General features: G+C 36.8%; 2 protein-coding genes across 2 annotated transcripts; one reads left to right on the top strand and one right to left on the bottom strand.

The window, feature by feature from the left end:
- Positions 1–1,150: 1,150 nt before the first annotated feature.
- LOC146327414 (uncharacterized) lies at positions 1,151–8,319 on the bottom strand. Its single transcript, XM_084716319.1, has 6 exons — positions 8,198–8,319; positions 7,994–8,107; positions 3,714–3,821; positions 3,157–3,304; positions 2,205–2,344; positions 1,151–1,346 (listed from the first exon to the last, which is right to left on the bottom strand). The coding sequence occupies exons 3-6, from the start codon at positions 3,727–3,729 to the stop codon at positions 1,288–1,290; spliced, it is 363 nt and encodes a 120-aa protein (XP_084572445.1). The 5' UTR covers positions 3,730–3,821; positions 7,994–8,107; positions 8,198–8,319; the 3' UTR covers positions 1,151–1,287.
- On the top strand, positions 6,597–12,064 carry LOC146327413 (uncharacterized). Its single transcript, XM_084716318.1, has 5 exons — positions 6,597–6,727; positions 8,006–8,094; positions 8,207–8,351; positions 11,447–11,583; positions 11,687–12,064. Exons 2-5 carry the CDS (start codon positions 8,028–8,030, stop codon positions 11,746–11,748), a joined length of 411 nt encoding a protein of 136 aa, XP_084572444.1. The 5' UTR covers positions 6,597–6,727; positions 8,006–8,027; the 3' UTR covers positions 11,749–12,064.
- The last annotated feature ends 2,554 nt before the right edge of the window (positions 12,065–14,618 follow it).

Genomic DNA, 14,618 nt, shown 5'->3' with positions numbered 1-14,618 from the left:
TGAACCTAACTCAGTTTATCTCAACTGAAGTCAAATCATTTTATAAAACGTATTTATTTGTTTTTACCAGGGATGATAACAATGAATTAATAATTGATTAATCAGCCATTAAAAGTTTGGTCAGTTAAATCTGACATGATCAATCTACTAACAAACAAACATCTGAAATATGTTTCATAGGCTGCATTCTCACAAATAAGGGTTCCAAAAGGGTTCTTCCTGAAGGGCTTTGATTCTACTCAGAACACCTTTCTTCTGAAGAACCCTTTTTTGGAAGAAAGGGTTTGTCAAAGGTTCTTTGAAAAAATAATAAGGGTTCCATTAAGAAGAAGAACCAAATAACTTTCTTTTTAGAAGAAAGTATTTTTCAAAGCTTGTTGAAATCCTTGCAGGTTTTTCAAGGGTTCTTTATACCATAATATAACACAGTTCTTAGTAGAACCCTCTGTGTTGATTCTAGATAAAAACCTGTGGAGTATAAAAAGGTTCTCGGTTGAAGCCCTTGAATCGGTTCTACATAAAACACTTAAGATATAAAAAGGTTCTCAGTTGAAGCACCTGGTAGGGTTCCTGTTAGCCACAAAGATGGAAGACTTCTATATAGAAGTTTCAGAGGGTTCTAGGTTGAACCATTGCACCATAAATGGGTTCTCTGTTGAACCTCTCACAGGGGGTTCTACGTGTAACCTTTCACAGATGATTCTAGATATAACCTTTCATGTTGGGTTCTAGGTAGAACTGTTTGAAAAGGTTCCAGGCGAACTTATATGAAAGGAAAATGGTTCTCCTACAGGCCAAGCCAAAAAAAACCTATATGGTTCTAGGTAACACCTTTATTTCTAAAAGTGTATGTGATGCTGGAAATAAAACTTTGATTGAGGGGAAAAAATACATTTGGTATTTTTTAGTACATGCAAAAGATTTTGCAAGAACAATTGATCAATTAATTGATAGTTAATTTTACCAACGATCGATCAAGGAAAGAGCTTATCATTTGCAACTCTAGTTTTTACACAGACCTTCTTCTGCCAATTTCAGGAAAATGTATAGGCGTGTCTTTTAAAAGGTAAATGATACAAAACAGACCTGCATTGTTAGTGTGTATCCTGATGTGAGAGAGAAGACAATAAGACAGACAGAGAGACAGAAATATGTTTTCATCATTTATTACTTCATTTGTTGGAACTTCAATTCTGATCAAAATTCATCAAATTTACACATTGTTAGAAATCACTTCTTAGGCTTTTGATTTGTAATATGTTGCGTGTCAGATATTCACACAGCGCCTTAGAAGAAAGAAAACCTCAGGAACACATTGTCATTGGGGCAAACCTTGTAGCCAAGGCCTGTGAAAGAGATTAAAAAAACAGATCAGTAGATGTTATCAATAAAAATCAATATAGTGTGATGAACTTGTAAGAATCTTAAGGAAAAAAATGTACGTTTTCATCATGTTTGTCCCATTTGTCAGAGGCAGTTTTCATGAATTAAGCTGAGCTTAAGTTACTATTAGAAGTAAATTTACTCAAAGGAACTCTGAAGTGGTTTATTTCACAATAATGACCTGCTCACTGTACATTATCTCACTTACTACATGGTTACTTACAAAATAAATTAATACACTGACACAAAATGTTGACTATAAAAAGGGTTTTGTTGATTTAAAAATGATTTTATTGCTCCTCCAGAGTCTATGTTCATAGCAACAGCCTATTCTTTATAGCAACGGCCTGTTATGAAGAAATAAGAGAACATAGAATACTGTAACTGACCAATCAGAGTTGAGTATTTAACAAAGCCATGTGATAACATCATGTAAATACACATGAATTGTGCTGTTCAGGCTCTGTACTCCAGCACTGTGAATTTGAAATTTCCCTTAGACTGTTAACTTAAATGAACTGGTTAATTGATTGATTTTGGGGGCAGCAGACACAACCTGTTAGCATAACAGTGACATAATCTTATAATGTTGATGTTAATATGGCTAACATGTTAGCAAACAGTTGCTTTTACAGGCAGCAGACACAGAGCGTTCATGTGTTTCTGGTCACCTTATACTTGTATCAGTCTTATTAGTGGTTACTGCCTTGTTCCTCTTGTTGATCCCAGTCAGATTCTTTCTGCCTCAAGAAGAGTGTCACGTCTGTTTGTTTGTTTATTTATTTATTTATTTTTAGTTTTGTATTTTGCTTTTGTCTTACTGATAGGTTTGGCTTCTCGTTTTCCTTCATCGTAGAGAACTGCTTCCCAGAAAGTGTCTTCTCCACTTTTTGCCTCGTGTCCGTTCCACTTCACTTCCACCACATACGGTCCACTGGTGGGGACGTCCTTGGTCTGGAAACTGCAGAGACAACACAGTCTCACAAAAGCTGCAAAAAATGTCGCTGATGTGGATGAGAGTCACAGAGCCTCACCTTACAGCACATGGGTCAATGCACAAGAGTTTTAATTTCTTCAAGGTGTGTCCAAATCCACCTTTGCATTCTTGCGCCAGGGGCACCCTGCCCTGTCCCGCCCCCCCGTGCACCCATGGTGCACAGCAGGATACACCGTCAGCTGTGCCTTGATTAATTAAGAGGCGTGTTCCAGGCCGAACATGCAATAAACCAGAAATGCCAGCTCTCAACACCTTTAAAAAGCAGATGAGCCCGGAGTGCAAATGTTGGCAGCATGATGGAAGAATGGAAGGCAAAAAGTAATACAATACATGAAGGGTAAACATCGTGCAGATATATAACTGCTGTGTACAAGAAACAAAACATGCCTGGTCTCATTTTCAGACCTCCTGCCTCTTGGCGCACAGACAGTCACAAGTTCATTTGCTATTTTGCAAATGTAGGAAAAAACGATAACTGCTTCAGTGTAAGATAGCAATATCACCTGTGTCACCCACGCCGTCCAGTAGGTTGATGTTTACTGCTCAGAGAGGAAATTAACAAACTGGTGAATGATCCAAAATGTAATAAATCAGTACTGCAAGTTGTCATTTAGTTGCGTATGTTTCTACGTAATAAAAACACACAGAATATTGCATGATAAAGACTGAAGCTGGAAGGAAGTTTGAACATACAGCAAGACCCCGAACACATTGATTGATTTAATTTGATTAATCTTTCAATAAAATAGAAACATGAGGCTTATTGAATAACTTACCAAAAGCCTGTACTGGTTGTCTGGTATTCTTGCATTGCCTGAAGGAGGCTCTGATTAGATTTTGCTGGAACAGCAAAAGTTGTAAGCGGCTGCGGCTCCACAGTGTTCTTGATATTCAGTTTGAAGGAAGGAAAACATTTCGCTTTATCTGTAGAAAACAGAGGATAAAATCATTTATCATGATTTTTTTTTTTAAGTAAATTATTTAATTTTTTTCAAGATAACAGGTTAATTTATCTCATTATCTCATGAAAACAAAAGGCAGATTTCTTGAGATAATTTATCACAAGAAAACAACTTTTATTTTCAGTAGATCATGGGTCAGTCATGGAGAACTTAAAAGTGAGTGTCTGGTTCATCTTAAGTCAGCCAACACTGACATGACTGTCAGGAATGTGTAGCTTTGTTGAAAAACAAAAAAAAACAAAAAACACGTTTTAGGACTGATCAATTGAAAATCATTTTCTTGTGATACCAAAAAAATCAGCGTTAAAAACTATTTTAATCATACAGTCACAAATATCTGAAACTTTTCCAGCAGTAATATTAGTCCTTACCTGTCGCGTCCGTCATTGTTGTCTTGTTGTTCTGCAGAGCAACAGAAGTCAAAGGTGGAACATACGATGTCTCTGCTTTCAAGAACCAGCTTTTATAAAGAACCTGACCTTCATATGCAACACAAGGAAACAAAGAAATAAATCACATTTCTGTTTGCATTTCACATTTCACTTTCTGCTGAGGTTCTGATTTAAACAAAAACATCCTGGTCTGGGAGGTAAACTGAATGCAAGGTAAGCTCTGAAGGAAGTTTACCAAGATAAGTAGAACTGTGGCTCTTTGTGTAGCTGACAGCAGGTGCTTTCCTGACCATTGGGGGAAGTTGGGACAACTTCAACAGGAGGTGTTGATGCTCTTCTTGTTTTGCAACATTCACAATATAGTTTAGAGTTGTTCTGCAAATATTTTTCTAGTTTTATGATTAAAATATGTACAGGAGCCATTTTACAAACCCCAAAAAGTTCCAAAAAGTTGGGATGTTGTGTAAAATTTAAACAAAAGCAGAATGCAATAATTTGCAAAAACTTTTAAACTTGTATTCAGTTGAATGCAGCACACAGACAAAATATTCAATATTCAAACAGTTGACACTGCTTATTAACTCATCAAAAATCGAAATCCTTCTGTTGACTTTCAAAACCCTGCATAAGTAACTTTCACCTGTTTATCTCACAGACTTCCTGCACACTCACACTCCCTCTCGCCCCCTGCAGTCCTCATCAGCAGATCTACTGATGGTACCAACTGTTAACCTCAGCACAGTGGGTTCCAGGGCCTTCTCTCATGCTGTACCCAAACTCTATTAAACTGTTATCAGACCTTTATTTTGAAAGGGGTCAGTGCTGTATTCATAAGTAAAGATCATGAACTGTATATATATATATATATTTTTTTTATTAAACTGTAACTGTATTCCCTCAATGCTGCACATCAATGTTGTTTATGTTCTTATGTTTTAGGCATTGCCAAAAAAAAATTTGTCCATAATTCATCACACAGCAATTGAGAAAGGGTGACCAACAGTAGAACTGTCCTATGTAGAACACTTCTGACTATTCCATTATTAGAGATTTGACCTTTATTAGGACCCTATATCAGTGTGTCTGGCCCACGACAGCCTGATCAATTTCTCATGTGGCCCCACGAGAAATAATTGCCCACCTCTGATCTATGCCGATGTAGGGTCGCCTTGAACGTCATGAAAGGCCTTTAAATAAAGTGTATTATTATGTCTGAACGTAACTTCAAGCAGTGATTTTTTTTTTGTTTATGTACTTCTCTGATCTAGGAGGACACACTTGGATCTGGCTCCTTGTACTGCTGTGCAGCCGCAACTGTGACTGACATTAGCCTTCCCTGCAGACTTTCACATGACTGTTGAGGAACTGTAGATGAATTCTCAAACAGACCATCATGATATTTTACTGGAATCAACGGTGTAGTGCTAAATACAGAGGTGGGTAAACTGCAGTATACCCGTTTCTCCTCATTGATTGCGACAGTTGTCTTACAGTAAGTGGCTCAAAGAGGTGGATGAACTGGGTTTACTTGGGTTTACCCCTGAACCCAAGTAAACCCAGTTTACTTGGGTTTACACTACACTACACCCCTGACCTAAATAGTGCTGACAAGATGAATTAAATTATGTCTTGCAACAAAAATAGATATTGGTGGAGTGTATTCTGCCATCAGTGTGGTATCCTTCACACACGGGCCAACAACCGTCAGATAAACTGACCTCATACCATACTTGAATATTATTCAGTCCAGTCTGCCTGATTTTACAAGCTTTGGAAATAAAACCTACACGTTGCCAGTTAGTCCAACTTCTTTTGTGAACTGCAATGGATTTTTGAGTTTTGAGCCCAACTTAAATTCTTAAGTTTTGGAAAAAGTTTTACCAACTATTGATCTTATGTTGAGATCATTTACTTTTTTCTTTAGATAAACTTAACGCTTTGAATTTTAGAAACTCAAAATACTGTATTAAAAATTTTCATTTAAGTGAAAGTAAGTGCTACAATTTTAATATTTTCAATGAAACTATGTCCTTTTTCACACTAAAATCAGGTTTGTAGCTACTGTGACCAATTTTTTTTTTTTTTTGTTTTTGTTTCTAAAGCTCAAAGATTCAAGTTTATCTAAAGAAGAAAAGTAATTTATCCCGACTAAAGATCACAGGTCAGCAAATCTTTTTAAAGTTTATTTCAAAACTTAAGAATTTGAGTTGGGTTCAAAACTCAAAATCTATTGCAGTGCATTGCCTTTAAATTTTAAGTTGTCTCAACTATTTTGCTAAACCACTCCCATCCGAGTCCCGTGCACCAACACTGTTCGTAATATAAAAATCTGAAAATCTGAACTTGACTGTCTACAAATGATGGAAGTCCAAGGTATTGGTTGGTAATCTACAGAAAACTAAGGCAAAATGTGTTGGCTAAGCTAAGATTTTTGTATTCACCATCAGAGTAAAACGGATTTGTCTAGACTGCCAACCAATACAGACAGATCAATGACCACTGTAGTCCTAACCTATGATCAAAACATCACTGCATAGTGCCAGTAACAGCTACTATGACGTAGGAGAACTTGAAATACACAAGGATCAGATAACAAGTCTCAGTCTGAGGAAAGAAGCTGCTCTTCAGTCTGGAGGTACAGCAGTAGTTACTTCTGTATCTCTTGCCCGGCGCTATTCTCTGGGCTCTGCAGGCATCTGACCTCACTGATATCACTGATGCTCGGTAGATGATGTTCAGACCGGTTTTAATCAGCTGCTGCAGAGTCAGCTGCTGATGTTGCCAATCAGGATCAGGATCATCAACGATTGTACATCCTGTCTATGAATGTGAGAGGAACAGGAAATGAAATATGACTCAGCTGGACATGAGTCTGGTATGTGCTGATTGGCTGGTGATGTGTAGAGGAGAGCTATAATCGTTTCTGACAAGGACCAGGAGCCATTTGAAGAGGAAGGATCTCAACCACCTTAACTTCTCCTGCACCCTTACAGGTCTGATATATTGTTTTACATTAAAATTTGTATATGGAGGTTTTTTGGGGTTTTTTACATGCGGGTAAACCCATTGTGGAAAGGCAGTTGACTCCTTTCCCACAAGTTGTGCTTCTGTTTTTTTTTTTTTTGTTTTTTTTTTGTGTTTTTTTAACTGATGCGTCACTGGAAAGCCGAGACTCAGCTTATGTGTGTACAGGATTTTTAAAAGTGTCTGTGGTCAACTCTCAGTGCTTTTTTAGTTTCTAAATGAATCTTTTTAAGTTTTTAAGTTTCTCTCCTGCATCAAAGTCAAGGTGAAGGTAATCTTTGTGCTGTCTGTACCTTCAGGTATCTGCTCTATTTTACCGTATCATGTTCACTTTCACTTACCGCAAATGAAAATCCAACATTTTCAGATTTTGCTGCTTCATTATAAAAACTTTTAGATAATAAAATATCACTTCTACTGTGAAGAATTTACAGGAAATTACTAACCCCTTGGCACAGAGTGACACAGTGTTTATAAATCCGCAGAAGAAAAATATGCTTCTTAGAACTTGCCTGAGAATCATCACATTTTTAAGGTTTCTTCAGTATCAGTGATAGCTGTCTGTACATCCATGGATACATTGTAAACAGGAACTGCTAATAGCTGATTTGTCTACTTTTAATGGTGCTTATTTGTCAAAATATAAACAAATATTGGTATTTTATGTTGTTTTTGTGCACTACTGCTTTGTGTACTATTACTACCCAGGTTGAAAATGCCCCACTGACAGAATAACTGTCCCCAGTCTGCCCCTCGAGTAAAACTGGTTGGAGTCAAGCCAGCCTGTGTATGGATGGGAAAGAGGCAAAAGAGTCACAGAAGTTACCAACTGAGGCAACAACCATTCATAGCATTGTGCCACCTGAGTGTCATGTTTCCATCACTGCCGATCAGGGTTTGAGCCGATAAATACGGATATACTGAATATCGATCAGTGTTTCCCAAAGCTGAATGTGTCGTCCTCAAATATGTTGTTTTGTCCACAAGATATTCAGTTTACTGTCATAGAGAAGTAGAGAAACCAGGAAATCTCCACATTTTAGAAGCTGAAGTCAGAGATTTTTTTTTTCTTAAAAAAACAAAACCCAAACCAATGATCCAACTAAATAGTTGATGATTAATTTAATAATTGATTAATAATCAATTACTTGATTAATTGTTGCAGCTCTACTTGTACTTGACATTTTACCTGCTCATCTTTAATGATGATCTGTTGGATGTGTTTCTCTGTCTACCTGTGTGTTCAGGTTCTTCTGTCCAGCAGTCAGAATGAAGACTCCAGCTCTGCTCTCTGCAGCCCTGCTGCTGCTGCTGCTCCCTGGTGCTCCAGCTGCAAGTAAACTTCACAACTGTTCACAAACAATTTATTTAAAATATTTTTATTATTACTGAATACAAAAAAGTCCTTGGCCATATTCACTGAGAAGAATTCAACTCACTTCTTTCAGGCTCTAATCAAACTCCCATCGATGTCCTGGTGACAAACTCTGTGGACCAAGACTATCTCAGTCAGGCCTTCAGCACTTACGTGGTGTACAGAGGAATCTTACTGGGTGGACTGAGGAGACTGCAGGACTCAAACGCAAACTTCACGTAAGATCATCACATCAGCTCTTTCTTTTCTTTGAGCTGAATCACCAGCATGAAGGAGTAACATGCAACTTTTTAACATAAATTAACACCTTTTGAACAGCAGCAACACATTTCTTCTTGTTTGCTCATTCTGTTTTTGGAAGCCAGTTTTCCTTGATCATCAGATGACTTGTACAAATACACCAATCAGACATAACATTGTGACAACCTGCTTAATATTGTGTTGGTCCCCCTTTTGCTGCCAAAACAGCCCTGACCAGTCGAGGCAGGGACTCCACTAGACCCCTGAAGGTGTGCTGTGGTATCTGACACCAAGATGTTAGCAGCAGATCCTTTAAGTTCTGTAAGTTACGAGGTGGGGCCTCCATGGATCAGACTTGTTTGTCCAGAACATCCCACAGATGATCGACTGGATTGAGATCTGGGGAACTTGGAGGCCAAGTCAACACATCAAACTCATTGTTGTGCTCCTCAAACCATTCCTGAACCATTTTTGCTTTGTGTCACGGAGCATTATCCTGCTGAAAGAGGCCACAGCCTTCAGGGAATACTGTTTCCATGAAAGGGTGTACATGGTCTGCAACAATGCTTAAGTAGGTGGTACGTGTCAAAGTAACATCCACATGGATGGCAGGACCCAAGGTTTCCCAGCAGAACATTGTCCAAAGCATCACACTGCCTAACAACTTTGAGGACAAAATGTTCACTTGCTGCCTAATATATCCCACCCACTAACAGGTGCCATGATGAAGAGATAATCAGTGTTACTCACTTCACCTGTCAGTGGTCATAAAGTTATGCCTGATCGGTGTATATCAAGCTTTTATCTAATCACAGCTAGACTACACTCCCTGCCTGTTGACTGGGTAGGGCTGCCAGATATCGTTGGAAAAAAACAAAAAAACAATAGCAGTCCCTTAAATGAGAAGTATGTAATATATTTACTATACTAAATCATAAAATGATCATGATGTGTCATCAGAGATAAAGGAAGCTGAAATGAAATACATCCTGGCTATAGTATTGAATACATGCTACAGCCAGCATCTTATCCCTTGAATTTCTCAGTCCGGTTCAAAACATCTGTTTTTGTTCGCCTGTTTTACATTAATTAGAGCTCAAACTGGTGGTAAATGTTCACTGAATGAGTAAGTGTCTGTGTATGGTTCTTAAGAAATCATTAAGATTTTTATAACAGTTAAAATGAGTAAAATGTTAATGGAGTTTGTCAGGCAGTGATACAGACAGCCACTGAATTCAAACTCCAGAGTGTGTATTTTCAGAGCAGTGGGCTTTTGTTTTAAGGATATCAGGCTTAATTTTACATCAACAGACGACTGACAGTTATTGTATATTAAAGGAGGATTCAGTCTATTTAATTTACTAACTATGGCTCCAACTTGCTAGTCAGACTGCAAGGTCCTACATACTGCTCCTTTAATCTTGTACTTTCAGTACTTTACTGTTCATATAAGGGTACATTTTGTCACATATTTCAGTTTAAATTCATGAAGAATTTTGTAAATTGAAAGTGTACACTGACCTTTGTCTCTGTTTTAGTAATTATTTGCCCACATCTAAAGTTCCTTTGTGTTGAACTGATGGCAGTTTAACATGTTGGTCTCTAATTCATGGTCCTTGAGTAAGTGCCAACCTGGCACAGAAATGTCAGATCTGTAACATTTCTGTACTGCTTTTAATATGGCACAAGTTTGAATCAGATGGTAACATATTAAATGTTTCACCCAAAAATGATAACTCAGTCATTATCTACTCATTATGATTGTCCACAAAACACTGCTGGAGTTTCACAGGAAAACAGTGCTACAGAATCTACCAGGTGAATGGTGACCAGTTTTCAAACTGAAAAAAACAAAACAAAAAAACAAACATAAAATGCCTCCATACGTCCATAAGTCTCTTAAAGCCCCATCAAGCAAAGTTCACTTGGAGGACATCATCTACACCATGTTTTTAGCCCAAATCCTCACTGCAGATCCTTAGCTTGGAGCAACATGCACCTGCACACTGTCTGAACTGGGTGTGTGTGGTGTGACCATGTGCACACACAAGTGAACGGCATGCCAGGCCTCTAGGACTTGGATTACACCAGCCAAGGAAGCTCTTTATGTTTTGTTGCTTTGGATGTGTTAAGGTTTTCCTGTGAAACTTTTTGGGCAAACTATCATTTTAAGTTAAATATCTTAATACTTCCTCCACCACTGCCATCCAACAAGATCTGTAAAATATTAGCAATGAAATTAAAGAAAAAACAACTGAAAAAAACAACAACAAAAAAACATACTATTTGTCTGGCATAATCCAAGTCTCCTAAAGTCCCATCATGCTGTTTGCACACCATCACAACATACACACACACAGTTCAGACAGTGTGCATGTGCACGTGGCTCCAAGCTAAGAATCTACAGTGAAGATTAACATTAACATTATTTTAGTCAGTTTGGCATGCTGGAGTTTTAGGAGACTTGAATTACATCAGACGAGAAGTATGGAGGCATTTTATGTTTTTATTTTTTTATGTTTGAAAACTGGTCACCATTCACTTTAATTGTTTGGGAGATTCTACAGAGCCGTTTTTCTTTGAAACTCCAGCAGTGTTTTGTGGACTAAAAAACTAAACCCAACCTTCAGTCGCCATGAGGGTGAGTGAATAATGAATTTTCATTTTTGGGTGAACTATCCCTTTAACAGAAAGGCTGCATTACCTCAGTTTTCATCTCTTGTGCACAAATAAAATAACTAAAAATGTTTGGTTAACTAAAAAACACTATTTAAGTTGCTGAGGAGACTTTTCTTATATCAGATCAGATCTTTTTCCCTCATGGTAAGAAAAACCACACTAATAATATCAGCTGCACTCTCCCTAACTGCATGAAAGAATAAATGAATATCCAGCAAAATGCTTAACTTGAAGCTTGTGAGCAAAGAAGAATTATTCCAAATTTAATGTCCTGTCAATCAGTGTTCCTACACTGTCAGACTTTAAAAACAGGCAACAGAATTCACCATCAAATAGCACAGGAAGCAGCGTCAGAAAAATCCTTCACACAGTCATCTGCTGTTGTCCTTCACAGCTTCACCTACACAGAGGATCCAAACTACGGCCCGTTCCTGGAGAGCGTCAACGGTCTGGCTGGAAGTGCAGAAAACCAGACCTACTGGGAGCTGCTGGTCAACACAGTCAACAACACCACCATCAGACCTGATGTTGGTGCGTCAACCGCAAGAACAGCTTTGTGTCATTTTACAGCCAACATTTACCCCGTCTTCTTCTTAATTCAGTTTATAACCCTGGTTTATCTTTTTGTTTTCAGGGATTGGATGTTACATTCCCAATGAAAATGATCAAATCGTCCTGAATTATAACAAATATTAAAGGATCAACAGCAACTGGACATCAAGATGAGATTATTATCAATCAGCTAAAATTTGTGCTTGTAGTTCAGTGAGAAATAAGATCTGAACACATGACCTAGTGTGCTGAATGCACAAGGAAACTGACTGTTCATTGAAAGCACTGACACATAATAGTACTTTGTCTTGATTTTTCATCTAATGGGGATCTACCTTCTTATGCAAGTTCCTACTTCCTTGTGAAGATTTCCTCTTATCACTCAGACCATGGGGTTACACTGTACCACTTCACTTGAAAATGCTTTGTGTGATTTAAAGATCTTCTTTACAGCATCAAATCTGCCTTCAGCAAAATGACTTTGTCTCTTGTCTTGTCTTCACTCACTCACTTGTTTTCTGATAAAATTAGCAGTTTTTCAAAATGATACAAGTGATAATAAAACCGTCCAAACTAGACTGATCAATGTTGCTACACCTTTCACTCACAGTTGGACAATCTTGTTAAAGGAGAAATCTGTAATATATTTTCTGTAATGAATCATAAAATGACCATGATGTGTCATCAGACATTAAGGAAACATGCAGAGTTGAAATGCTCACTGACAATCACTCTGACAGCAGTGCTATTCAGGACCACATTAGTTGTTTTCGTTTCATGTTAATTAGAGTTCAAATTAATGCTGAACGTTTACCAAATAAGTAAGTGTTGTTTTATGAGTCGTAAGAAATCATTAATAATGTTTTAGAAGGAGCAGAAGTTGATAACAATTAAATTGAGCAAAATATTAATGGAGTTTGGTAGGCAGTGAGACAGGCAGACACTGACTTTAGAGTATGTATTTTCTGAGCAGAGGACTCGTCCTTGCTTGTTACTATCAATTTATTTTTGTTGTGTGCATCTTGCCTTATCTTGTATATATACATGCATACATATATATATGTATATATATATATATATATATATATATATATGCTCCATATATATATATATATATATATATATGCTCCTTTAAGCATCACTCTAAATTATATATAGGCAATGTGATTTTTTGCCATTTGAATGTTGCTTTTGTTTCTCCTAAAACCTGCCTCATCCATGTGGTCTGAAGAGGACGTGCCCTCTGACACAATATATTAACTGTAGTCCACAATGAGGGAGATTTAAAACTTGGCAGGAGGAAATGCTGTTCAGCCGGGACTGAACTTGTTTGCCAACACAAAGTTTGACAGTGTTTCAGTAAGAGTCATGTCAGGACTCTGAGACTTTAAAACAACAAATCTTCCTTGGAATGTATATGAAGTGCTGAATATAACGCACTAATTCTGCTGAATTGGGACAAAACTTTATTTTTAGGGGGTTTTGATTGTTAATCTTCAATCATGATGGGAAAATATATTTAAAAAAAACACACTCTTGGCTATTGAACCTCTTCGTGATTTGATATTTTATTAAATAGCATTTTTTTGTGGCTGAGGACACCATGATTTTTTGTTGACATAAACTCATTTTTATAAATCCTTGTGAACATATTTATGAATATAACATCTCTTCTCTATAATGGATCTGATGGCAAAGTTGAAGTCACATACAGGGACGTGTCCAGACCTTTTTTAAATGGGACACCGACTTATTTTTTTTTATTTATTCTTAATTAAATTGAAAAAGTACTCATTTCAAACACATTATTCAATTATTAGAGAAGTGAGAAGTTGTTTTTTAAAGTGTCTCAGAGTTCTCTTAATTCTAATCAAAATACACACTTATTTAGCTTTGATTTAGAAGGGCTACAGAGTTGACATGTTATGGTTGAGACATACCCAAAAGCAACATTATTTCATGAATTTTTTATGCCTGATTAAATCATGTTTTTATAAAAATCTTACAGAAATGTAGGACACAACATTAAAGATCTGACATTTTCATCAAAATCTATTTTAAAACAAATATGATTATAATAGCACATTTTTACACCCATGTTATCAGTAGGTATTGTTAGTTTTAGGTTTTGAAGGCTTTAAACACATTTTTAAATTTAAGTTGAAGTTGTGAATTCTCTGAATCACCTCAGTAGCAGCCATGACTTTTCGACTGTGTTGTCCTGTTTTCTTTTTCATGGTGTCACAGGTCAACAGAGGATGAGGACTGGAAGATTGATGGGAGATTCTGGCCCAGTCCAAGGGACAACATATCAATATGATATTGATATCATGTTATTAGATGATCTTATTAGATGATGTTCTTAACCCTGTACAGCCTGACATATAATATAATAACTAACATTTTTTTATTGACGTGTTATTGGACCTTTTCACAAAAAAAAAAAAAAAAGTTCCTGTATCATTTACTGGATTTGTTTTGTATCATATTTGATACGTTGGACATTTATGTAAATTCAATACCACAATTTTATTTGATGCATTTCACTTGGTTTAGTTCCTTTTTTTCCCCCAAACAGTAACCTTTTTATTTCACATTTTGGTCTGCAAAAGCAATTTGGTCAATGTAAATTGAATTGATCAATATAAAATACAGCCCAGGAATAGTTTCAGTGAAAATCAACTGAAAAGAAAATTATTAGCAAGGGCCCACTTGCTCATAACTGTTTGCAACACACAAGTGACTGTACTGAGAGCAGGTGGCATCTGTGAAAAGCATATAGAAATATTTAAATTACTACTTAAAATGTATCTTAAGATGACATTTGTTTGTTTTAGAGTGTATTTGTGACTGTGGTACAGTAATGCAGATTGTATCATAAAATCCAATAGAATAATGATGAGGGATTCATAAATAATATAAGTAATACATAAGCTACATAAGTAATTGTTGACACTGAAAAAATTTAGTGACCACTTGGACCACTGAAACATCATACACTGAAAACACATCAG

This window comes from Lutjanus erythropterus, chromosome 4 (genome assembly GCF_056507025.1).
Source record: "Lutjanus erythropterus isolate fLutEry1 chromosome 4, fLutEry1.hap2, whole genome shotgun sequence".
NCBI classification, from domain to species: Eukaryota; Metazoa; Chordata; class Actinopteri; order Lutjaniformes; family Lutjanidae; genus Lutjanus; species Lutjanus erythropterus.
Note: the sequence above shows the minus strand (reverse complement) of the source record. Positions and strands in the feature narration are given on the sequence as shown.

Coding starts and splice junctions, on each gene's coding strand:
- LOC146327414 (XM_084716319.1), bottom strand. Junction 2,345..3,156: donor ACAACCAGTACAGGCTTTTG/GTAAGTTATTCA, acceptor TTGTCTCTGCAG/TTTCCAGACCAAGGACGTCC. Junction 1,347..2,204: donor ACGAGAAGCCAAACCTATCA/GTAAGACAAAAG, acceptor TCTCTTTCACAG/GCCTTGGCTACAAGGTTTGC.
- LOC146327413 (XM_084716318.1), top strand. CDS start 8,028: ATGAAGACTCCAGCTCTGCTCTCTGCAGCCCTGCTGCTGCTGCTGCTC. Junction 8,095..8,206: donor CCCTGGTGCTCCAGCTGCAA/GTAAACTTCACA, acceptor CACTTCTTTCAG/GCTCTAATCAAACTCCCATC. Junction 11,584..11,686: donor CACCATCAGACCTGATGTTG/GTGCGTCAACCG, acceptor TTTTGTTTTCAG/GGATTGGATGTTACATTCCC.